The 24,108-nt window shown below is 46.5% G+C and overlaps 1 protein-coding gene across 17 annotated transcripts in view; it reads right to left on the reverse strand.

Annotated features, from left to right (window-relative positions):
- Nucleotides 1-24,108, reverse strand: part of slit2 (slit homolog 2 (Drosophila)) — a 537,548-nt gene that overhangs the window by 103,970 nt on the left and 409,470 nt on the right. For all 17 annotated transcript variants that reach the window (XM_038791516.1, XM_038791512.1, XM_038791513.1 and 14 more), the window contains 3 exons: nt 17,285-17,428; nt 13,598-13,764; nt 7,351-7,483 (listed from right to left, as the gene is read on the reverse strand). In XM_038791516.1, coding sequence (XP_038647444.1) covers nt 7,351-7,483; nt 13,598-13,764; nt 17,285-17,428 — 444 coding nt within the window. The remainder of the gene's footprint in view (nt 1-7,350; nt 7,484-13,597; nt 13,765-17,284; nt 17,429-24,108) is intronic.

Consider the following 24,108-nt stretch of genomic DNA (forward strand, 5'->3'; position numbering starts at 1 on the left):
TGTGTTAGAGAATATGGTGATGGTTGTATTAGGGACTGTGGTGATGGTGTATTAGGGACAGAGAATATGGTGTGTTAGAGAATATGGTGATGGTGTGACAGGGACTGTGGTGATGGTTGCTTTAGAGACTATGGTAATGGTGTGTTAAAGGCGGTGTTGATGGTGTTTGGATTTGGATTTATTTATTGTCACGTGTACTGAGGTACAGTGAAAAGTTTTTTTCTGCAAGCAGCTCAGACAGATCATTTAGTACATGACAAGTAAGAAAGATAAAAAGAAAATACATAATAGGGCAATACAAGGTACACAACGTAAATACATGGACACCGGCATCGGGTGAAACATACAGGAGTGTAATATTAATCAGGTCAGTCCATAAGGGGGTCATTTAGGAGTCTGGTAACAGCGCAGAAGAAGCTGTGTTAGAGACTGTGGTGAGGGTGTGTTGAATAATATTGTGCTGGAGTGTTTGAAATAGTAGAGATAGTAGCAATGATGTGTTAGGGACTGTGGTAATGGTTGTGTTAGGGACTGTGGTTATGGTGTGTTAGAGGTTGTGGTGATGGTGTGTTAGACTCTATGGTGATGACAAGTTAGATATAGTGGTGATGGTTGTGTTAGGGACTATGGTGATTATGTGTTAAAGACCGTGGTGTACGTGTGTTAACAACTGTGGTGATTGTGTGGTAAAAACTGTGGTGATTGTGTGTTAGAGAATGTGGTGATTGTGTGTTGGAGAATGTGAGGGCATAGATATGGTGATGCTGTGTTAAAGACTGTGCTGATGATGTGTTAGAAACTGTGATGGTGTGTTAGAGACATGGTGAGGGTGTGTTAGAGACTGTGGTAAGGGTGTTAGAGACTGATGAGGGTGCATTAGAGACTGTGGTGAGGGTGTGCAGAGACTCTGGTAATGGTGTGTTTAAGGCTGTGGTGAGGGTGTGTTACAGACTGTAGCGAGAGTGTGTTACTGTAGTGACTGTGGTGATGATGTGTTAGAGACTGTGATGGGAGTGTATTAGAGACTGTGGTGGGAGTGTGTTAGTGACTGTGGTGATGATGTGTTGGAGACTGTGGTGGGAGTGTGTTAGAGACTGTGGTGAGAGTGTGTTGGAGACTGTGGTGGGAGTGTGTTAGAGACTGTGGTGGGAGTGTGTTAGAGACTGTGGTGAGAGTGTGTTGGAGACTGTGGTGAGAGTGTGTTAGAGACTGTGGTGGGGGGGGGGTGTTAGAGACTGTGGTGGGAGTGTGTTGGAGACTGTGGTGAGAGTGTGTTAGAGACTGTGGTGGGAGTGTGTTAGAGACTGTGGTGGGAGTGTGTTAGAGACTGTGGTGGGAGTGTGTTAGAGACTGTGGTGGGAGTGTGTTAGAGACTGTGGTGGGAGTGTGTTAGAGACTGTGGTGGGAGTGTGTTAGAGACTGTGGTGGGAGTGTGTTAGAGACTGTGGTGGGAGTGTGTTAGAGACTGTGGTGGGAGTGTGTTAGAGACTGTGGTGGGAGTGTGTTAGAGACTGTGGTGGGAGTGTGTTGGAGACTGTGGTGGGAGTGTGTTAGAGACTGTGGTGGGAGTGTGTTAGAGACTGTGGTGGGAGTGTGTTAGAGACTGTGGTGGGAGTGTGTTAGAGACTGGTGGGAGTGTGTTAAAGACTGTGCTGATGATGTGTTAGAAACTGTGATGGTGTGTTAGAGACATGGTGAGGGTGTGTTAGAGACTGTGGTAAGGGTGTTAGAGACTGATGAGGGTGCATTAGAGACTGTGGTGAGGGTGTGCAGAGACTCTGGTAATGGTGTGTTTAAGGCTGTGGTGAGGGTGTGTTAAAGACTGTGGTGGGAGTGTATTAGATACTGTGGTGGAAGTGTTTTAGAGACTGGTGAGGGTGTGTTAGAGACTGTAGCGAGAGTGTGTTACTGTAGTGACTGTGGTGATGATGTGTTAGAGACTGTGATGGGAGTGTATTAGAGACTGTGGTGGGAGTGTGTTAGTGACTGTGGTGATGATGTGTTGGAGACTGTGGTGGGAGTGTGTTAGAGACTGTGGTGGGAGTGTGTTAGAGACTGTGGTGAGAGTGTGTTGGAGACTGTGGTGGGAGTGTGTTAGAGACTGTGGTGGGAGTGTGTTAGAGACTGTGGTGGGAGTGTGTTAGAGACTGTGGTGGGAGTGTGTTAGAGACTGTGGTGGGAGTGTGTTAGAGACTGTGGTGAGAGTGTGTTAGAGACTGGTGGGAGTGTGTTAGAGACTGTGGTGGGAGTGTGTTAGAGACTGTGGTGGGAGTGTGTTAGAGACTGTGGTGGAAGTGTGTTAGAGACTTTGGTGAGAGTGTGTTAGAGACTGTGGTGGGGGGGGGGGTGTTAGAGACTGTGGTGGGAGTGTGTTAGAGACTGTGGTGGGAGTGTGTTAGAGACTGTGGTGGGAGTGTGTTGGAGACTGTGGTCAGAGTGTGTTACAGACTGTGGTGAGAGTGTGTTAGAGACTGTGGTGAGAGTGTGTTAGAGACTGTGGTGGGAGTGTGTTAGAGACTGTGGTGGGAGTGTGTTGGAGACTGTGGTGAGAGTGTGTTAGAGACTGTGGTGGGAGTGTGTTAGAGACTGTGGTGAGAGTGTTTTAGAGACTGTGTTGGGGGTGTGTTGGAGACTGTGGTGGGAGTGTGTTACAGACTGTGGTGGGAGTGTGTTAGAGACTGTGGTGGGAGTGTGTTGGAGACTGTGGTGAGAGTGTGTTAGAGACTGTGGTGAGAGTGTGTTAGAGACTGTGGTGAGAGTGTTTTAGAGACTGTGTTGGGGGTGTGTTGGAGACTGTGGTGGGAGTGTGTTACAGACTGTGGTGGGAGTGTGTTAGAGACTGGTGGGAGTGTGTTGGAGACTGTGGTGAGAGTGTGTTACAGACTGTGGTGGGAGTGTGTTAGAGACTGTTGTGGGAGTGTGTTAGAGACTGTTGTGGGAGTGTGTTAGAGACTGTGGTGGGAGTGTGTTACAGACTGTGGTGAGAGTGTGTTACAGACTGTGGTGGGAGTGTGTTAGAGACTGGTGGGAGTGTGTTAGAGACTGTGGTGGGAGTGTGTTAGAGACTGCGGTGAGAGTGTGTTAGAGACTGGTGGGAGTGTGTTAGAGACTGGTGGGAGTGTGTTAGAGACTGTGGTGAGTGTGTTGGAGACTGTGGTGAGAGTGTGTTAGAGACTGTGGTGGGAGTGTGTTAGAGACTGTGGTGGGAGTGTGTTAGAGACTGTGGTGAGTGTGTTGGAGACTGTGGTGGGAGTGTGTTAGAGACTGTGGTGGGAGTGTGTTAGAGACTGTGGTGGGAGTGTGTTAGAGACTGTGGTGGGAATGTGTTAGAGACTGTGGTGGGGGGGTGTTGGAGACTGTGGTGGGAGTGTGTTAGAGACTGTGGTGGGGGGGGGTGTTGGAGACTGTGGTGAGAGTGTGTTACAGACTGTGGTGGGAGTGTGTTAGAGACTGGTGGGAGTGTGTTAGAGACTGTGGTGGGAGTGTGTTAGAGACTGCGGTGAGAGTGTGTTAGAGACTGGTGGGAGTGTGTTAGAGACTGGTGGGAGTGTGTTAGAGACTGGTGGGAGTGTGTTGGAGACTGTGGTGAGAGTGTGTAAGAGACTGTGGTGGGAGTGTGTTAGAGACTGTGGTGGGAGTGTGTTAGAGACTGTGGTGGGAGTGTGTTAGAGACTGTGGTGAGTGTGTTGGAGACTGTGGTGAGAGTGTGTTAGAGACTGTGGTGGGAGTGTGTTAGAGACTGTGGTGGGAGTGTGTTAGAGACTGTGGTGGGGGGGGGGGTGTTAGAGACTGGTGGGAGTGTGTTAGAGACTGTGGTGAGTGTGTTGGAGACTGTGGTGAGAGTGTGTTACAGACTGTGGTGGGAGTGTGTTAGAGACTGGTGGGAGTTTGTTAGAGACTGTGGTGGGAGTGTGTTAGAGACTGTGGTGGGAGTGTGTTACAGACTGTGGTGAGAGTGTGTTACAGACTGTGGTGGGAGTGTGTTAGAGACTGGTGGGAGTGTGTTAGAGACTGTGGTGGGAGTGTGTTAGAGACTGCGGTGGGAGTGTGTTAGAGACTGCGGTGAGAGTGTGTTAGAGACTGGTGGGAGTGTGTTAGAGACTGTGGTGAGTGTGTTGGAGACTGTGGTGAGAGTGTGTTAGAGACTGTGGTGGGAGTGTGTTAGAGACTGTGGTGGGAGTGTGTTAGAGACTGTGGTGAGTGTGTTGGAGACTGTGGTGGGAGTGTGTTAGAGACTGTGGTGGGAGTGTGTTAGAGACTGTGGTGGGAGTGTGTTAGAGACTGTGGTGGGAGTGTGTTAGAGACTGTGGTGGGGGGGGTGTTGGAGACTGTGGTGGGAGTGTGTTAGAGACTGTGGTGGGGGGGGGGGGTGTTGGAGACTGTGGTGAGAGTGTGTTACAGACTGTGGTGGGAGTGTGTTAGAGACTGGTGGGAGTGTGTTAGAGACTGTGGTGGGAGTGTGTTAGAGACTGCGGTGAGAGTGTGTTAGAGACTGGTGGGAGTGTGTTAGAGACTGGTGGGAGTGTGTTAGAGACTGGTGGGAGTGTGTTGGAGACTGTGGTGAGAGTGTGTTAGAGACTGTGGTGGGAGTGTGTTAGAGACTGTGGTGGGAGTGTGTTAGAGACTGTGGTGGGAGTGTGTTAGAGACTGTGGTGAGTGTGTTGGAGACTGTGGTGAGAGTGTGTTAGAGACTGTGGTGGGAGTGTGTTAGAGACTGTGGTGGGAGTGTGTTAGAGACTGTGGTGGGAGTGTGTTAGAGACTGGTGGGAGTGTGTTAGAGACTGTGGTGGGAGTGTGTTAGAGACTGTGGTGGGGGGGGGGGTGTTAGAGACTGGTGGGAGTGTGTTAGAGACTGTGGTGAGTGTGTTGGAGACTGTGGTGAGAGTGTGTTAGAGACTGTGGTGGGAGTGTGTTAGAGACTGTGGTGGGAGTGTGTTAGAGACTGTGGTGGGAGTGTGTTAGAGACTGTGGTGGGGGGGGGGGGTGTTGGAGACTGTGGTGGGAGTGTGTTAGAGACTGTGGTGGGGGGGGGGGTGTTGGAGACTGTGGTGAGAGTGTGTTACAGACTGTGGTGGGAGTGTGTTAGAGACTGGTGGGAGTGTGTTAGAGACTGTGGTGGGAGTGTGTTAGAGACTGTGGTGGGAGTGTGTTAGAGACTGGTGGGAGTGTGTTAGAGACTGTGGTGGGAGTGTGTTAGAGACTGTGGTGGGAGTGTGTTAGAGACTGTGGTGGGAGTGTGTTAGAGACTGGTGGGAGTGTGTTAGAGACTGGTGGGAGTGTGTTAGAGACTGTGGTGGGAGTGTGTTAGAGACTGGTGGGAGTGTGTTGGAGACTGTGGTGAGAGTGTGTTACAGACTGTGGTGGGAGTGTGTTAGAGACTGGTGGGTGTGTGTTAGAGACTGTGGTGGGAGTGTGTTAGAGACTGGTGGGAGTGTGTTAGAGACTGTGGTGGGAGTGTGTTAGAGACTGTGGTGAGAGTGTGTTACAGACTGTGGTGGGAGTGTGTTAGAGACTGGTGGGGGTGTGTTAGAGACTGTGGTGGGAGTGTGTTAGAGACTGTGGTGGGAGTGTGTTACAGACTGTGGTGGGAGTGTGTTAGAGACTGTGGTGAGAGTGTTAGAGACTGGTGGGAATGTGCTAGAGACTGGTGGGAGTGTGTTAGAGACTGTGGTGGGAGTGTGTTAGAGACTGTGGTGAGAGTGTGTTAGAGACTGTGGTGGGAGTGTGTTAGAGACTGTGTTGGGGGTGTGTTAGAGACTGTGGTGGGAGTGTGTTAGAGACTGGTGGGGGTGTGTTAGAGACTGTGGTGGGGGTGTGTTAGAGACTGTGGTGGGAGTGTGTTAGAGACTGTGGTGGGAGTGTGTTAGAGACTGTGGTGGGAGTGTGTTAGAGACTGTGGTGGGAGTGTGTTAGAGACTGTGGTGGGAGTGTGTTAGAGACTGTGGTGGGAGTGTGTTAGAGACTGTGGTGGGAGTGTGTTAGAGACTGTGGTGGGAGTGTGTTGGAGACTGTGGTGGGAGTGTGTTAGAGACTGTGGTGGGAGTGTGTTAGAGACTGGTGGGAGTGTGTTAGAGACTGTGGTGGGAGTGTGTTGGAGACTGTGGTGGGAGTGCGTTGGGGACTGTGGAGGGAGTGTGTTAGAGTTGGAATGTATGAGATTGTAGCTGGATGTTACTTGGAGGAAATGCAGTTATGATTTTTTTTTAAACAGGCCAGAGAAATGGTGAATGATTTTGTACAGGTTCAGAAATGCATAAAATTGATTTCTTACATGGTAATTATTTCCCTGACATCTTCTGATTGAACCATCTGGTTCATGGGAGTAACAACCTTAATTAAAAATTAGTGAGGGAGAACAACATCTCGAGAATGAGCCTAACATTTTGGGTTTCTGTTCAGCTGGTAGAAATATAATGGGATAGAATTCCAAATATCTGAACAGATCATGTCGCATCATTATCATAATGGGGCCGGGTGCCCTTCATTTTACTTGTGATTTAGAGACACGTCCATTCTGCTGCTGTATGTTGAAGTGACTAAGAGGACTCTGAGAGCAAGGAATGACCTAAGAAAAGTTAAATTATCTCTTGCACCGAATTGAACAGATGGGAATTTTTTGCTGATAATTAATTTTCTTGGAGTCTTTACTCAGCCTTTAATGAAAACCACTCCAGCTTACAGCTAATGAGCATGCCATTGGACCTAATGGACCGAAAGCTCCCAAATTATGGCCATAAACCATTTCCATTTTACATTGATTAATTTTCATTAACATTACAATTTCCTCAATTTTTTAGGTAGAGCATAACAGCAATCCATGAGTGTATTATCTTTCAACCATTAATTTAAATGATCAGAAAATAATGCGCAGCACACACACACATTTCCAATGTGCCTTACATGTGGGAAAACATCTCAATCTGTAGCAGGAAGCCCCATAACATCCTCATTAATGGAAGACACCAAGTTTAGAATTTTTACCTAAACTGTGTCATGGACTGAGAGATTGAATTGTAAAGTGCCTGCTCCTGCGGCTCTGCAGAACACCTACACCTTGCACAATTCAAACAAGGAAAGATAAAACTATATTAAATCCAATGCAAGCTGGACATTGCTTTCGAAGATGTGCAGATGTTAGTGCAATGTAGTTAATCTTCGTATTTCTCTTTATTATGAACAATTACAATTTCCCCCACAAAAGACAACAGTCTGCCTTTTGATGAAGGTCCTTTAATTCCAGATTGTCATGTTTGGTCAGCACCCTTTGGACTATCCTTCATCACTGAAGCTCCCGTAATTATTACTTTGAACATAAGCATCCAAAGGTAAGAGCTAAAAAGCGTGACTTACAGTTCTGTCACATCTTTGGGGAGGCCCTTGGGTAAGGCCTTCAGTCCCTTGTTGCTGCAGCGAACCACAGTATCCAGACAAGTGCATTCAGCAGGGCAACGGGCAAGGGGTGAACAGCTGTTATCATCATTTCCTACATTGTGGACAGAAGAGATTACTGTGAGGCAAACTAAACAGTTATTTTCCTTCAATTCTAAGGATAGTTCAAAAGGATAGCAAGACAAGGAACTTGTTTGAGGTAATAGATTCAAGCTGTTCACATTAACTCACATTGGGGTACAGTAGCATTGATGTACCAAGACGAAACGTGCAGCAAGAATAAAAATTTTATACAGAAAATAATGGATATCTGGCAGTGATTAGCAGTTGGTAATCTAATTGAGTTGTTCAGATGTTATTTCAGGAATACAGACTAGCTGGCAGTAATTGCAAGGTAGTAATCTAGTCAAATCGGTCAGATGACATAGGGAAACTGTATTAGTGAAGTTGCAATGAAATGAAATAATAAGCACTTGGCACCATGGATAAGATGACTTATTCCCATGTAAGTCAACCAGTTGCCATGTCTAGATCATAGTCGTGCATTGCCTGAGCTTTTTTGAATCATAAAATCAACAGTGCAGAAGGAGGCTATTCGGCCCATTGAGTCTACACTGATCCCTGAAAGAGCACCCTACCTAAGCCCACACCTCCACCCTAACCCAACCCAACCCAACATTTTGTACACTGGGAGACAATTTTGCGTGTCCAATCCACCTAACCCACACATCTTTGGACTGTAGGAGGAAACCGGAGGAAACCCACGCAGACACGGGGAGAACATGCAGACTCCGCACAGACAGTGACCCAAGCTGGGAATCGAACCCGGTCCCTGGCTAACCACTGTGCCACCATACCGCCCCTCCCTATATCACACGACCCAAATCTCTTGATTCAATTTTTGTCTTTGTTTAAATAATGCAAATCAAAAAATATATTTATATGATACACAAGCACTTAATGCATTCATATGGAAAAACTGAGCCTGTTATTTAAACATTATTCTTTGTTCACCCTTTGGAGTAATTTACATTGGTGGTGGGAAGAAGCCACATAAAAATATCATTGAAGTAAAGGACTCCCGGTTATCCTCAATTTTATAGAAACAAAAGAGCTACCATTTCCTGTCAAGGTCCATTTGCCCTTTACCCTGTTCAGGCCTGCAGAATGCCAAGAATGAATCTTGCCTAGGTGATACTGCAGTCTAATAGTGGTAGGCAGTGGTACGTACACTGGGCATCATAGAAAGGACAGAGTAAGTTTAAGCTAAGTTCATTGTATCAGTTTATGTTGCAAATTACAAATTATTTGCCCCAAGGACATCACTGGCACCACTGAATTTTCCAATGGAAATCTAGCATGTCTGAAAGAAGATGTTAAACTACAGAGGGTTGCTATAAGACTATCTTAGTGATATTCAATGCTAACACAATGCAAGCTACATGCCCATGCCCACAGAGAGAGGGAGCCAGACCTTGTTCTGATAGCGTTCAGTGTTTGTAGTGATGCTACTGATGGTGTCATGGAAAAACGGGAATGTCCCATCAATTTTAATGCTGAATGTTTCCTCAACAGCATCTCAAGCACAGTGTGCCGAACTTACAGTGACAATGGAAGGAATTCCAGCCTAGCCTAATAATGCACATCTTCCAAGGTACAACCATATATTTATGTCGGTCATGGCATGCCTATCCAGCAATGGCTACAGGGAACTGAATTCCCAAGGTTAGCAAAGAGGCAAGTGCAGAGATCCTACTATCTGCTGCAAATTTACCTGTAGCTACCATACAAAATGAAGTTGGTGCATCCAGTTAAGTTGTGAAATTTGGTTCTATCCCAATTACAAGCATACTGCAATGCAGACAGATATGAATGGTGCAGAGAGGAGTGGCAACCAGCCTCACAGTGATATGGTTGCACAAAGTCAAGATCTACTGTCAAGTATGTTCCCAAAACTAGACGGAAACTGCAATTGAGGTTCTGCTGATGAGCCAACCACATAAATTGGACAAAGACACATTTCCATTGCAAACAATCTGAACCATGCCGCTTAATGTTCTCACAAAGTATGCCAACAGTAGAAAATTGAGGTACCTTGTGCAAAAATGAGCAAGCTTTTCATACACAGTGACAGTAAGTCTCACACCAGCTCGACAACAACTTCATCAACATTAACTGAAGTACGGGAGGGGGTGGGATCAGAAAAGATCGACATTTTGGGAGTATGGTCCCCAATATGAACAGTTTATTTTTTGTTCTCCCAGTGATGCATACTTGAAAATCCATCCTTACAATTTGCATCCGGAAGCGATTTCCAAGCTGTCAGAGTGCTCAATGTATTTATTTCCTGGAACAGGTATTCCAGCTGCACCTGCAATGATTTCTACAGTCCATCACTGAATATAAGTCTGTGAGATTCACTCTGCAGATTAGACTGGAATTGGCTCAGCTCCAGCTGCTCTAGGAAGTAATACAAATAGAGCATAAGGACTGACAGCTTGAAAACTTGTTTCCTGACAGAAACTCTACTGTTCTTGGAGGGAGGAAAAATGTGTTTTCAAACATTTGTCATTGAGAAGAGAAACTCTTGCTGTTGCAGCTGACAACTAGAATGCAAAAACATTTAAAAACACTTTTGTTTCCACAAAGCAAGATAACTCTGGCACAAGACAGGAATGTGAGATTTATGTGATATTGCTCAAAGTTTAATTTTGAACCACTGTCAAAAGCAATGCATGCTCAAGTTTTTTACGGGCATCATAACAGGTGAGGCCTCCATTTAGGAATGCAAAGTCAGGAAGTTACCTCAATCGTATATACAAAAATGTGGCAGAAACAGGAAATGCTGGAAGCATACAACAGATCCCATCAGCATCTTAAAATATAAAACACAAATTCATTCTTCAGGCCAAGACTCTTAGTCAAAATGGCAGAGCTCTGACAAATGGCCGACATAAGAAATTAAGGATGTATTCTCCAAGCGGGTCATCATGGCAATCTCCGGGCCTCTGGGATGAAATTCAAGCAGTGCAGTTTTTACAAGCGTCGAACCCTATTAGAGGTGTCAAATTGAGAAGTCAACTCTTCTTTCATCCTTATGGGAGTTGACAATATATAGCACTGAAGAAGGCCATTCAGCTCATCATACTCGTGCCAACTTAAGTGTACATTCAATTCTCTTTTGAAAGTTTCTACTGAATCTAATTACACAACACTTTCAGGCACAGGATTCTAAAGCAAACCTTTTAAGTAAAAAAAAATTCTCCTCATATCTCCTCATGAATCTTTTGCCAATTATTTTAAATCTGTGTCCTCTAATTACTGACCCTCTGCCTAGTGTAGTCAGTTTAAACAAATTGAGCATTTCCAATATTTTGTTTTTGTTATAGATTTTAATTTATTTTTGTCTCTAACGTCCAATCTGATCTGTGCTGGTGTGCCACAGTTTACTCAGATTCCGAGTTGCTGCGGCAACATAAACGTTTACATGCATGTTGTACTCTGGAACTATGGATAGCAATGGTAAAGACTCCAACATCCTTTTCATCAGATGGATGAACCTCTCCCACTCTTACAACCTGCCGTTGACGTGCATTTGAAGGGTTTGTAGGTCAATACTCAACCTGTTTAGCTTTGTTCTGAACACACCTTCTTGACCATCAAGTCCTGTAGTAAAGCTCAAATCCGGAGCTTTAAGCCCAGAGCCAGGGATGCAGCCTACTGCACCATAAGACCTTCATTTAACCTGAGCCACTTCCAGATGCAGGTTAATGACACAATGAAAAAGGACACTACATTAAAGGAGCATTGCTTGAACCTCACATTTCCATTATTTTCTTTCTGGACTTCTTCTGCCAGTGCTAATGCAACAACCATAGTATCTCAGAAGCTTTCACTGTTTTGGAGGAGGCGTTAACTACAGGAGATCTCAAAACAGTGCCAACTCTCTTTTCCTAAATGGTTAGCTTGTGATATCATTATTAACATAAACAGAAAGTTGGCAAAATGAATATAGGATTGATTCAATGAATTCAGGATCAAAACGCAGTGAATGAGATATACACGCCTGTGCTGTGCCATCTGTCACAATGCTGAGTAATTTTCAGTGCATTCAATATCAGCCCCAGTCACCTCAAAAAGCTAGTTTGTACATTTTATGGATTCCTGAACCTGAACAACTGTGCGAACGTGGAAGTTGAAGGCAGGCGTTTGGGATGAATGCAAGGGGTAAAAGTAAGTAAAGTCGCCAGAGTCCCAGATGACCAGGGGCTGCTTTCCCCTTTGAGGGGGGGAGGACTGATTGAGGATGATTTCACCTGAGCATCACCACTCCTCAGGGGAGGGGCTGAGAAGGTGGACCTTCATGAATAACCTCAGCCAGTACGGGAATTGAACTCACGCTGCTGACCTTGCTCTGCATCACAAACCAGCTGTCCAGCCAACTGAGCAAGGCATAGGGTGCACCAGAAAAGATAGAAATGGAAAGGCCAGCAATGGGATAATGCAATCATGGGATGGCAGCAGAGGGTGAGACATAGAAGTAGAAATGAGTGGGGGTCTTCAGTTTAACCTAACCTATTATTGGGGAAACCGACAGGATCAGATAGAATTCTATTTTGTATCCCTTTCCATTAATTCTCCATGAAAGGCACTTGGGAGTTGATTATGTGGGAAGAAGTTAGTCTTGGGAGAAACGGTGATTTTAAACATAATTGAAAGCATAACAGAAGAGTGCGAAAAGAAGTGCTACATTTCAGGATATTTAAGTATGTGCAAAATTTATAATATATTTGGACAACTCAGTCGCTTAAAGCAATAGGTGGCATTTGATTTTGAAGCCAAGAGTGGTCAGATGGCTCCAGAGGTCCCTGCCAGTCTGGCTGTTTCTCACTACTTGGGTAAGGTCTGCCAGTCTCAAGCAGCCAGGCAAGTGGAATGCTATACGGAGCAAAGATTGCTCCATCAAAGTAAGAAATTGACCGGGGGGGGGGGGGGGGGGGGGGGGGGGGAGAGAGAGAAAGAAGAGGGCAATCTCTATGCTTGCATCACACTTCAGACCAACTGATGCAATGCAAACCTCCAGACTCGAGGGGGAGATTTACAATTGGTTTTGGTGTGAGGAGAATCAAGGGGAAAACAGCTAAAAGTACTTCTTAATTAAACAGTGACTACTGTCAAAGTGGAAGAAACAGATGGTCCAAATTCTTCAAGTCTTTGGCCACCCGGTATGAAACCATGTGTTTCTGTCCATCTCACAGCATTACTCCCACAAAACAGATGCCCAGTAATGGAAAATTGCACTTTGAATTAGTCATCTACAATCCAGATGTGTTTTACATGCATGTATTTTCCACAAATCGATTCTCCGTGGCCCTTGGAGCAAATACCATTACCATGTTATCCTGGAGGGAAAGCTGTGGCACAGTGTCAAAGCACAGTCACAAACTGCATCCAATGTTTTATTCATGGCACTGAATTAATGCAGGTCGATGCCCAAGATAAGCTTTCCAGGAAATCACAACACTAAACACACACATCGACATGCATGAGCAGCGTGTGACAGGAAACACAGGCATGAATAAACAGTTACACAGCTCCACAGATTGCTCACGGACATCGCACTCCACATGAGACACACATCATGCATAATAAACGAGTTACCCGCACAAATGCAAAACTCTCAATTCACAGTGAAATACTTTGGTGTTATTTATATACTGTATTTATATAGAGAGAAACTTTATTCTGGTCAATGATTAATTACAACAGTTGGATTCTTTCTATTCACATAATGAATCAGCAGTCACACTTCAGATGATTTAAGTGCTGTACCTTGCAGACTACAAAATGTAACTGTATGTCTAAAAACAGGGGAGGCATATGGAATATGTTGTCAAGTGCAATTGATTTAGATTAGATACTGTTCGCTAAAAAGCTGTTGCATTCTGAAAGTTTAGTCTCTCGGTAAATAAACTTCCAGTACAAAAAAACTCACAACATTTTAAGAATCAAAGATGAGATCACTGCGTTGCCGTCACCTCAAATTAAGTCCTTATTATAGGTCCAAGTTCCAAATTACATTAAATTGTAGGTGTTATGATGAGCTTCCTGCATAACGAGCAACACTGATATAACCAACCATTTTACATACAGTCAAATCTTGTGTTAGACTAAATGCAGTACGTAATAGAAAAAGAGCAAGGCTCACCATCATCACATGTGAAGTCCTGGATTGCCACGTCCTGGATGGGGATTTCCTTCAAGAAATAGGGCTTCTGACAGCGAGGGTTTCCAGTGACTATGCGTTTCTTTCTCAGCCACTCACCCAACCAGACCAAATGGCAATTGCAGTTAAAGGGATTGGCCAGCAGATTTCTGAAGAGACCATGAGAAGATTAATCATTGAGAAAATGTCCTTAGTTTCAGTGTAACTCATCTTAAGTCAACACATAATATGAACATATTACTCCAAGGTCTGGCTTTTGGCATACCTCATGCCTTTGTCTGAAATCTTGTTTAGGTGACAGTGGTATTTGTGCAGTACATTTTATTTGAATTACTAAACATGATGTATATGATGCAAAATCATTGTTGATAGTTTAGTTAAACTGCCCTATGTAGAATCAAATATTAATGGCGATGTGAGCAATAAATATAATCAGGCTAGAAATGACCAAAATTATTTAATTCTCAATATTTTTCCTGTTGTCCAATATCATCATACAATACAGTTGGCATCCTGTAATCTGACGCAGCCCAACCACATCATGGTTCATGGTACAAGGCCCAGTGTAAATGCAGATAAGATTGAAGTCTGTCTGCATCAGGGTTTATATCAATGAATGGGTTTACTGGCATTACCATTAGTGAAATCTCTACCTTCTCTACATTTTGTATCAAAACAATCTTTGGATATGGGCAAAGCACACAATAGACTACTGAGCGCAAAATGGACGACTGGGATTGAAAACAGTTGAAGGAAAATCAAGGTCGTTCAGGATGCAGCGATTAAGTGACACCAGACTTGGCTTTAGAGGTTTGCAGATTGCAGGAGGAAAGGAAATTAATGGGGGCAGGATTTCCATTTTTATGGTCCAGCAAAGGATGGGCCAGTTAAATGGAAAATTAATCAAGATTTGAAAACTGTGAAGGTACAAGGCAGTGGAAAAGAATATTGGATGCCATTTTTACTGTTTAGAATAAACAAGGTGGTAAAATTCAGAAGAGCACTGAATTGCCATTTACTGTATCAATGAAATAGAGCATGGCAAGAACGCCTGACAGAGAAACTGGAGTTTGGAGCTGAGAGAAGGCTTTCCATCAACTGACAAATTTTGTTCTGATGTCCGGGACTGTGAGAAGTGCGAGAAATGTCTCCCAGATAAAGAAGAAATATGAAAGGCTTTGATGGATTTGGGATGGTGGGACATTGAAACAAAGGAACAGGAGTAGACCATTCATCCACTTAAGCCTGTTCTGTCATTCAGTGAGATCATGCCTCATCTTTGATCTAATTCCATGGGCGGAATTTACCGGCTGTTCACGCTGGTGGGATATTCCAGTCCCACTGACGATGCACCCCCGCCTCAGATTTCCTGGCGACGAGGGGTGCATTCAATGGGAAATCCCGTTGGGACCAGAAAGTATGGCTGGCAGGCCACCTCCGCAAAATGTGCTGCGGGTTGTCAGTACGTCCCGCCCTATATATCTACCATTGCCCTGTATCCCATAAAACTTTGGTTAACAAAATATTATCAATTCAGATTTAAAACCAGTAACATATCCAATATCAATTGCTGTTTGTGAAATAAAGTTCAGAGCTTTTACCACTCACTGTGTATTGGAAGTGTTTCCCAACTTCACACCTAAAAGAACGGACTCAAAACATTAATTCTGTTTCTTCTCCTTCCACAAATGCTGCCAAACACGCTGGGTTTTTCCAGCATTATCTGTTTTTATGTCACTCCTGAAATGTTTGGATCAACTTTTTAGATTATGTCCTCTTGCCCTGGACACACCAATGGGCAGAAGTAGTTTCTCTTTTCCTATCTGTCTCCCGATACCTAAATCAGCCCCATACCTTCTAAATTCCAGAGAATACAGTCCACATTGTGTAATCTCTTCTTGTAATTTAATTCTTTAAATCCAGGTTTCACTCTGGTAAATTTACACTGCACTCCCTTTAAGGTCAATACATCCTTCTTAAGGTATGATGCCCAGACCTTCTCAAATATTCAAATTGCAATCTAACCATGGTTTTGCATAGTTGCAGCATTTTGTATTGTTCGTTCATGCGTTGCTGGCTACGCATCCCTAATTGCCCTTGAGGGGGCAGTAAGAGTCACCCATTGCTGGGGTCTGGAGTCAAATGTAGGCCAGACCAGGTACGGATGGCAGATTTCCTTCCCTAAAGGACATTAGTGAACCAGCTGGGTTTTTATGACAATCGACAATGGTTTCAGGGTCATCATTAGACTTTAAATTCCAGGTTCTTTTAATTGAATTCAAATTTTGCCATCTACAGTGGCAGGATTCAAACCTGGATCCCCACAGCATTACCCTGGATCTCTAGTTTACTGCTCCAGTGACAGTACCACCCCACCACTGCCTCCCCCTCATATTCCAATCCTCTAGGTATTAAGATCAGCATTAAGACCACAAGACCATAAAACATAGGAGTAGAATTAGGCCACTCAGCCCATTGAGTCTGTTCCACAATTCAATCATGGCTGATATGTTTCTCAGTCCCATTCTCCTGCCTTCCCCCCATAACCCCTGATCCCCTTAATAACCATTTCATTAGCCTTTTTGATTATTTTATGAAACCTGTTCATAATGCCTTAATGATCAATATTCATGGGCCCTCATGTCCTTTTCAAGTTCCACTGTATCTTGCTTTTCACCATTTAGAAAGTATCTGTTCTAACCGTTCAATTTTCAGAAACATGTTTGAGTATTATCAATCCAACATCTTACAGGTGCAGGCTCATACAGCTCAAAACTGCTACTTGGAATCTACTGCTACAAAAGGAAACTGTTGAGGGGAAATCTTTTTCTGTGATTGGGATGAAGGTACATTGTGCTATACCTGATCTTGAGGTGCTCAATACTGGTGCTGGTTGCCCAACATGGAAAATCGCTTCATTCACTCACCTTACTTAAGACAACATTTTGCATGAGAAAAGAGTTGAGACTCTTTTGAAGGAAGGGCCACATGGATTTGAGCTGAGCGGAGTGCGAATCATCATACAATCGTGGAAGCACACAGGAAGGGTGGCCCAGATAAACTTTGCTGGGATGAATGGCCTTTCCAGTCACAAACTTTTATTGCACATCTGTGACATGCTTTCTTTAAAAGAGCCCATCCAATCCAGAACATAATGCATTATCGGTTACAGCTCACTTAGCTATAATTCAAATTGTCAATGAGCTTTAGCACATTGTCAAACTGAGCTGAACTAATAAAAAGGTAATTCAATCTGAAGATGAAAAGGGGAAGCTGCAGTGACTTACTCACAGATTGGATTTTGACTTTACAAGGGCCATTTCATTAACATGTCATTCCCAGACCCCCATCACTTATTTGCACAAACAAATAGGCTTCCCTTTGGAGATGACAGCTGCACTGATTATACTGATTACATGTCACTTGCAAAAAATGAATTTCCGACTGAAGTTCCATTGCCCTCGATAACCACTCAACCCTCAAGCCAGAAAATCTATAATGATTATGAATAAACATAAAGAATGCTTGTTTCCTTGTGCAAAATTAGATTACAGGTTAAAATGCTTTGGCCTGAATGCAAAGGACACAAGTCATCAATACTAGAAATGAAATGCCAGTTTGCTGAACTGTCCATCCTTTGGCTTCTCATCATATCTCTTGACAACTTACAGCGTGGACAGAGAATGCAGAGTGTCAAACGCTCCTGGAGAAATGGTAGTTATCTGGTTGTCGTAGAGTGAGAGCAGACGAACAGAACTCAGGCCTGTGAACGTGTTGTTGCTGACACAACTAATCTTATTGCTCCTCAGCATCCTAAAGGACAGAAAACAGAATTATTACAAGATGGTCAGAGATAGCTTTAAGAAATGGACAATCCGCAATCCAGCCCATTAACTCACAGAGACAAACTCTTGAATCTAAAACTGTGGTCCTTCATTGTCAGCAAGTAAATAATATATTTAAAGAAAATAATTGCTTTAAGATTTGAAAATTTAAAATTGGTTACAAAATGTCCAAGAGTACTTTAAAATGGTGGGAGGAGCCTTAACCAACCGCACCCCCCCCCCCCCCCCCCCCCCCCCCCCCCCCCCCCAACGATACTAATGGCACTGTATGAACATAAACTGCCACATAGACTGGAAGCACTTTACTTTTGATAGAAATGAATAGACCGCAGGATCTTATAAATATCAATGACATTCAGGAGTACTGAGTGTGCTAGATTATAAGAGCAAAGTAACTTCATGACATTATCTGTGGAATAAAAAAACAGCCTGCGCTTTGGAATTAACTCATGTCCTAAAGCCCATATGGTCAATGTGAGGCATTGCAGCATCACAGCACCTTCAGGAACACCCTTTTACATTTCTAAAAGGAAAACAAATGATGCTTCTAAATGGCAACTAAATTTCTTCATGCTAACCCCTTCCTATTCTACAGATGTATTAATAATCCAAACATTCAGCTCACACTGAGAAAATCCAGCCCTCCATCAGCATGTAGGTCCCAAAGCTTTTTCTACATACTCTGACCTTTATCTCTGAGCTCAACCAGAAGTATCTTTCTGGCTGGAAGGATAACAGATTAATGGCAGTGACATTTGTAAGTTCAGTATTCATTTTTGCAGATTAGGCATTTTGAAAACCTAAAGCAGAAGCACATCTCTTTCAGCAAACTATCCATGGCTAACCATGCCTTCATGACATATTCTGTGACTGTCACTTCTGGTTGGAGAACAAGTTCTTAACTGATTGTTCCCCCCAATTTGTTCTCTATTCTTCTCCTGAAAGCAGATTGTCATCTGTCTGCTGATGACTCTTCCTAAAACTATGACAACTGCCACCAAGAAGGACAAGGGCATCAGGTGCATGGGAACTCCATTGCCTCCAAATTCCCCTTAAGTCACTTACCACACTCATTTGGACATGTATTGCGGTCCATTACTGTCACAGTCCCTTGTAGGAGAGTCTAGAACCAGAAGGCATCATCTCAGAGTAAGGGGTCACCCATTTAAGACAAATCAAGGTGAATTTATTCTCTCAGAGGGTAGTGAATCTGTGGAATCCTTTACCGCAGAGGGCTGTAGAGGTTAGGTCATTAAACATGTTCGAGGCTGAGATAGACAGATATTTAATCAGCAAGGGAATCAAGTGTTTATACATGCCACCTGCTACAGACCTCCTGATCCATCAAGCACATGGTTCACAAAGCTCTCTGTTTGGCCGAGCAGGAAACGATAGCCCACAATAAACGGGAAAGGGCCAAGATGGGGTGGCGGAGTCCCATAGATTCGAATCTTCACCCCCTGTGAGGAACAGACCCTGGAATTCGAGGGTTGCCCGAGGAGGGAGCAGTCACTGACAGAGAGTTTGCCCGTGCCGGACAGGTGAGGATCCACTGCCTTTTCACCCAGGTGACCTGTCTCAAGTGAGTTGTTCATGTCAGAAAAAATTAACCTTCCTCTCACTAGCGACATGACCATTGTCTCGCAGGATCACCATTTGATGAGGATGGGCTATTCAGAAACGTATACCAACCGACCCCCGTCACCCAAGAGAACATCTCAGAGGAGAACTCCAAGAATCAAGAATACCACTGGTGAGGCATCATGGGCGCGATTCTCCCAGCCCCGCGCCGGGCCGGAGAATCGCCGCAACCGCGCCATGCCACCCCGATGCTGGCGCGCGATTCTCCGAGGTGCGGAGAATCGGCGGCATTTGCGCCTGCGTGTTTGGAGCGGCGCCAATGGTGAGCGGCTGATGTCCACGGCCGGGCCACTGATTCTCCGGCCCGGATGGCTGCGCGGAAACGGCAGAGTCCCGCCGCCGTCGTTCACCCCTTGTCGCGGCTGGCGGGAACTCTGCTCGAAGGATCAGGGGGCGGCCTGTGGGGCAGGGAAAAGTGCTCCTTCACTGGGGGGGGGGGGGGGGCCTCCAATGGGGTCTGGTCCACGGTCAGGGCCCACCAATCGGCGGGCCGGCCTCTCCCCCCTCCCGGGGCTACTTTGTTGAGCGTCTGGCCCCAGAACCTCCACGCCATGTTGCGTCAAGGACGGTGCATTCCGTGAGTTTAGCGCGCATGCATCGGTTGGCGCTTCGCCACTGCACATGCGCGGGTTGGCACCGCCCCCAGTCCGCACCAGGATGCAAGGCTGGAGCGGCGTGAACCCCAGTGGAGGCTTGAATCCCTACTGCCCCCGCCCCACAGCTTTCACCTGTATCTTCCACCAGCGCAGAGACACATATCTCGGTGAGTGACATCAACGGACAGGCTTCTGGGGTGCAATCCGGTGAGCATCACTCAGTTGCCGATACATATCAGCTGAAGTCAGCAATCGGACGTCTGCTGGATCCCAGAGCACAGCTGGGTCCCAGTCAAATGCCGAACCTCTGGACAAGATTCTCCCTGAGCTGTGGTGACATGGATATGTGGTGACATGGATATGGGGTTCGGATGCAGGAAAGATGGTTCCGTCCTGGACGTTTGAATTTGTCACTTTTAGCCCAAACATAGGCTACTAGGTTTACGAAAAATGTCTCCAATCCTCCTTCAAGACCGCCACAGCTACTGTTAAATGCCCACAAACAACTCTAGGGGCAGGGGGAAGGATCACACTGGGCAGGAGAAGGTAATGATCGCTTCCTGGGGGCAGTGCCACCACACCAGCGAGCAAGCTAGTGCAGGGAAGTACGGGAGAAGGGGGGGCCACGGCATAGCTCCCGAGAGGGAGGGAGTGCCTAGTAGAAGTGTGGTGGTGGGGGGGGGGGGGAGAAGAGAAAACTTCAGAGAGGGGGGAAAGATGAGGGGGGGGCCCACTCATCCATGGGGAAACCAGGGGTGGGGTGGAGGAGGTGTGTGTAGAATGCTGGCTATGACAGAGCACACACGGCAGCAACAGAAACAAGCACACCAAGAACGGCCAAACAAAGGGGAAATCTGGGGTGCAGGGGCCGGTCCACATGGTGAACCTAGCGACAATGGTCATCTTGGATGGCCCCTGGACAAAGGGAAACTCCGAAGTGCAGGGGCCTATCCACATGGCTAATATGGCGACAACGGCGATGTTGGATGGCCCCTGGATTAAAGGGAAACCCCGGAGTGCAGGGGCGCATCCACAAGGTAATGAGGGCAGCACGGTAGCACAAGTGGATACCACTGTGGCTTCACAGCGCCAGGGCCCCAGGTTCAATTCCCCGCTGGGTCACTGTCTGTGTGGAGTTTGCACGTTCTCCCCATGTCTGCGTTGGTTTCCTCCGGGTGCTCCGATTTCCTCCTACAGTGCAAAGACGTGCAGGTTAGGTGGATTGGCCATGTTAAATTTCCCTTAGTGTCCAAAAAGGTTAGGAGGGGTTGTTGGGTTATGGGTATAGGGTGGAAGTGAGGGCTTAAGTCGGTCGGTGCAGACTCCATGGGCTGAATGGCCTCCTTCTGCACTGTATGTTCTATGTAAGTATACCCCACAAGCTGGGAGTAGGGGGGGGGGGGGGGGGGGGGGGCAGATACCTTCCATCGGAATAGTCACCTGGAACATAAAGGGGACTTAACGGACCAGTGAAAAGATCCAGAGTCTTTGCCTATCTGAAAAGTCTGATGGCCGATGTTGTCTTCCTTCAAGAAACGCAACTGAGAGAGAGGGACTGACTGCGGGTAAAAAGAACTGGATGGGACAGACGTACCTATCATGTTATGGGATGAGGACTGAGGGGTGGCCATACTGCTCAAGAAGAGGGCAATTTTCATGCCGACAAAGATGATAACGGACCCAGGGGGACATGACTTCATGGTTGCTGGTGTCCTGGAAGGGGAACCAGTGGCCCTCGTAAACATGTACCCTCCCAAGTGGGACGATGTGGTATTCATAAAACTCATGGCAGAAATCCCCCAACAAAGACGCACAGTGTCACATTATGGGTGGGGGGGGGGGGGCACACTTTAACTGCATATAGGACCCATGAACAGACAGATCCAGCTGCGAATCAGGGAAACGATTAAACATGGCGAGAGAGTTGAACAACTTCATGGAGCAGATGAGAGCAGTAGACCTCTGGAGGCTCACACACCCAGGAGAGAAGGAGTCCTCCTTCTTCTCCAAGGTACACAGGGTCTACCCCAGTATTGATGTCTTCGTAGTGGGTAAAGTGGTGCTTCCAGGGATATTAGGAGTGGCCGCAATCGTGAACTCCAACCACTCACCACAGTACATGTATGTGAGGTTGGAGACGGGCCAGGCACATCGCCACCCATGGAGCAAATTCCGCAATATGGGAACTCAAAAAGCCCATGAATGGACACTGATCCACATGTGAAGAAAGTGAAGAAAGTTAAAAAGAATTTGCAAAGGTGGGGTTCACTCCCACTCTCCCTCGCAGGGAGAACAGAGACAATCAAGATGACCGTGCTGCCCAGGTTCCTCTTTCTGTTCAGATCCCTCAAGTTAATTGAAAAGCCCAGTGGTAGAAGCCACGCTCCCAATGTAGACTCAAATGAGGCAGCAGTTCGGACTAACTAAAATGTCCATCATGGTCCCAACTGCAATACTCACGGGTTCATTCCCGCAACAATGGCACCTCCTTAAAGAGGTGGTGACAGGATGAGGGGACACTGATGGTTAGGGACATGAACCAGGACGGTAGAGTAGCCACCCTGGGGAACTCACGGAGAAGTCGCAGTTCCTGAGAGGGAACGACCCGAGGTCAAATTTTCCTCCGCAAGGAAATGACAATATACGCCCAGATATCAGGACATTCACTATTAGAAAGACTACTGAATGTGAGCGACCTGGGGGGGTTCCGGGGGGGGGGGGGGGGGGGAGAGAGAGAGAGAGAGAGAGAGAGAGAGAGAGAGAGAGAGAAAGAGAGAGAGAGAGAGAGAGAGAGAGAAGGAGGACATGTATGGACAACACTCACCCCTGGACGAGAAAAAGAAAAACTGGGAGGAAGAACTAAGCAGGGAGATTGGGAGGCAGGACTAAGATCGAAGCACTGAACTGGGCAAACGTCATCTGCACATGCGCAGGGTTGAACTTAACACAAATAAAGGTGGTGCACAGGACGCACCTAATGAAAATATGAATGAGTGGGTTCTTTCCGGATGTAGAGGACAAACTTGAATGGTGCCAGGGAGGCCCAGCCAACTGCACCCACATGTTCTGGGTATGCGCCAGACTTGTTTGAGGCCATTCATTGAGGCCATGTCCAAGGTTGTGGGAGTGAGGGTGGAGACGTGCCTCATGGTTGTCTTCAGGCTATCAGAGCAGCCAGAGCTCTTTGTGGGGAATGGGCTGATGCTCTTCGCCTCCTTGATCGCCTGCCAGAGACTCCAGCTCAGCTGCCGTTCGGCAGCACCACTAAAGGCTGCAGATTGGCTGTCTGATGTGGCGGCATTTCTCCTGCTCCACCTCCTCCTCTTCCTCAGATGAGGCCACATGTCCCTCCGCCTCCTCCAGCATGTCTCCGCAATGCTGTGCCAAATTATGGAGGGCACAGCAGACTAGGACAAAGCAGGAGACCCTCTGGGGGCTGTACGGCAGCACACTGCCAGAGCAGTCAAGACATTGTAACCGTATTTTCAGCAGCGTGATCCTGAGGTAATGGTCGCAAACGATCTGAACATTCAGGGAGTTGAACCTCCCTCCTGTTAATATAGAGCACTCCTGATACCCCAGAGCTCGCAGGATGTTATGCGTGCCATCAATTGTCCCCTTGACCTGGGGCATCCTGGCAAAGGCAGCAAATCCTGCAGCTCAGGCATCCTGGTGGGCCTGGCCCAGGTCAAAGGTGATGCCCGGGCATACAGAGCATCTGCCAGCTCCCGGATACACCTGTGAGCTGTAGATTGCAAATGCCAATCAGGTCCCCACTTCAGCACTGGAATGAACCGGTGGCAGAGACGTTGAGGGCTGCGGTAACATGTTTGGCCAGTAGGAGCGAGTGTCCTCAACCTCCATGAATGCCATGTCCGTGAGGATGTGGCAGAGGTGCCGTACTGTCTCCCTGCTGAGACGCGGTCTTGTGCGGCATATGATGTCCGTTAGTTCATGGAAAGACCAACAATGCATGTAACCGTGGGTCGTCACGGCCCTCCCCTTCTGGCTCCTCAGCCTGATGGGTGAATGGGTCTGCAGGATGTGCGGCAGCCTGGGCACATGGGGTGCTGCCTCCAGTCTGCATTATTATTGCTGCCTTCCAAGGAGTCTGTCCGCCTCGGCTACCACAAGCACAGCCTCTGTGGGATCCACACCAGAAAACAGTTTCACCTGGAAGGAATTGGAGAAGCACAGAGACCAAGAATCCATTGGGGCTTCCATCCCGGGACCTTCCAGTTCCCCAAGTCTCTCCCTCCCTTACCATGGCTGATACGTATTCTCTCAGAGTGCCATCCAGCAAGCCAGATGCGCTGGATAACCTTGCTTTGCACGCTTATTCCTGGCCACATCAGGAGCCTCTGGACCCCAGACCTTTGTTGGGAACATTAGGGAGGCCATCTTCAGCTGC

Source organism: Scyliorhinus canicula, chromosome 3, assembly GCF_902713615.1.
Source record: "Scyliorhinus canicula chromosome 3, sScyCan1.1, whole genome shotgun sequence".
In the NCBI taxonomy this organism is placed as follows: domain Eukaryota; kingdom Metazoa; phylum Chordata; class Chondrichthyes; order Carcharhiniformes; family Scyliorhinidae; genus Scyliorhinus; species Scyliorhinus canicula.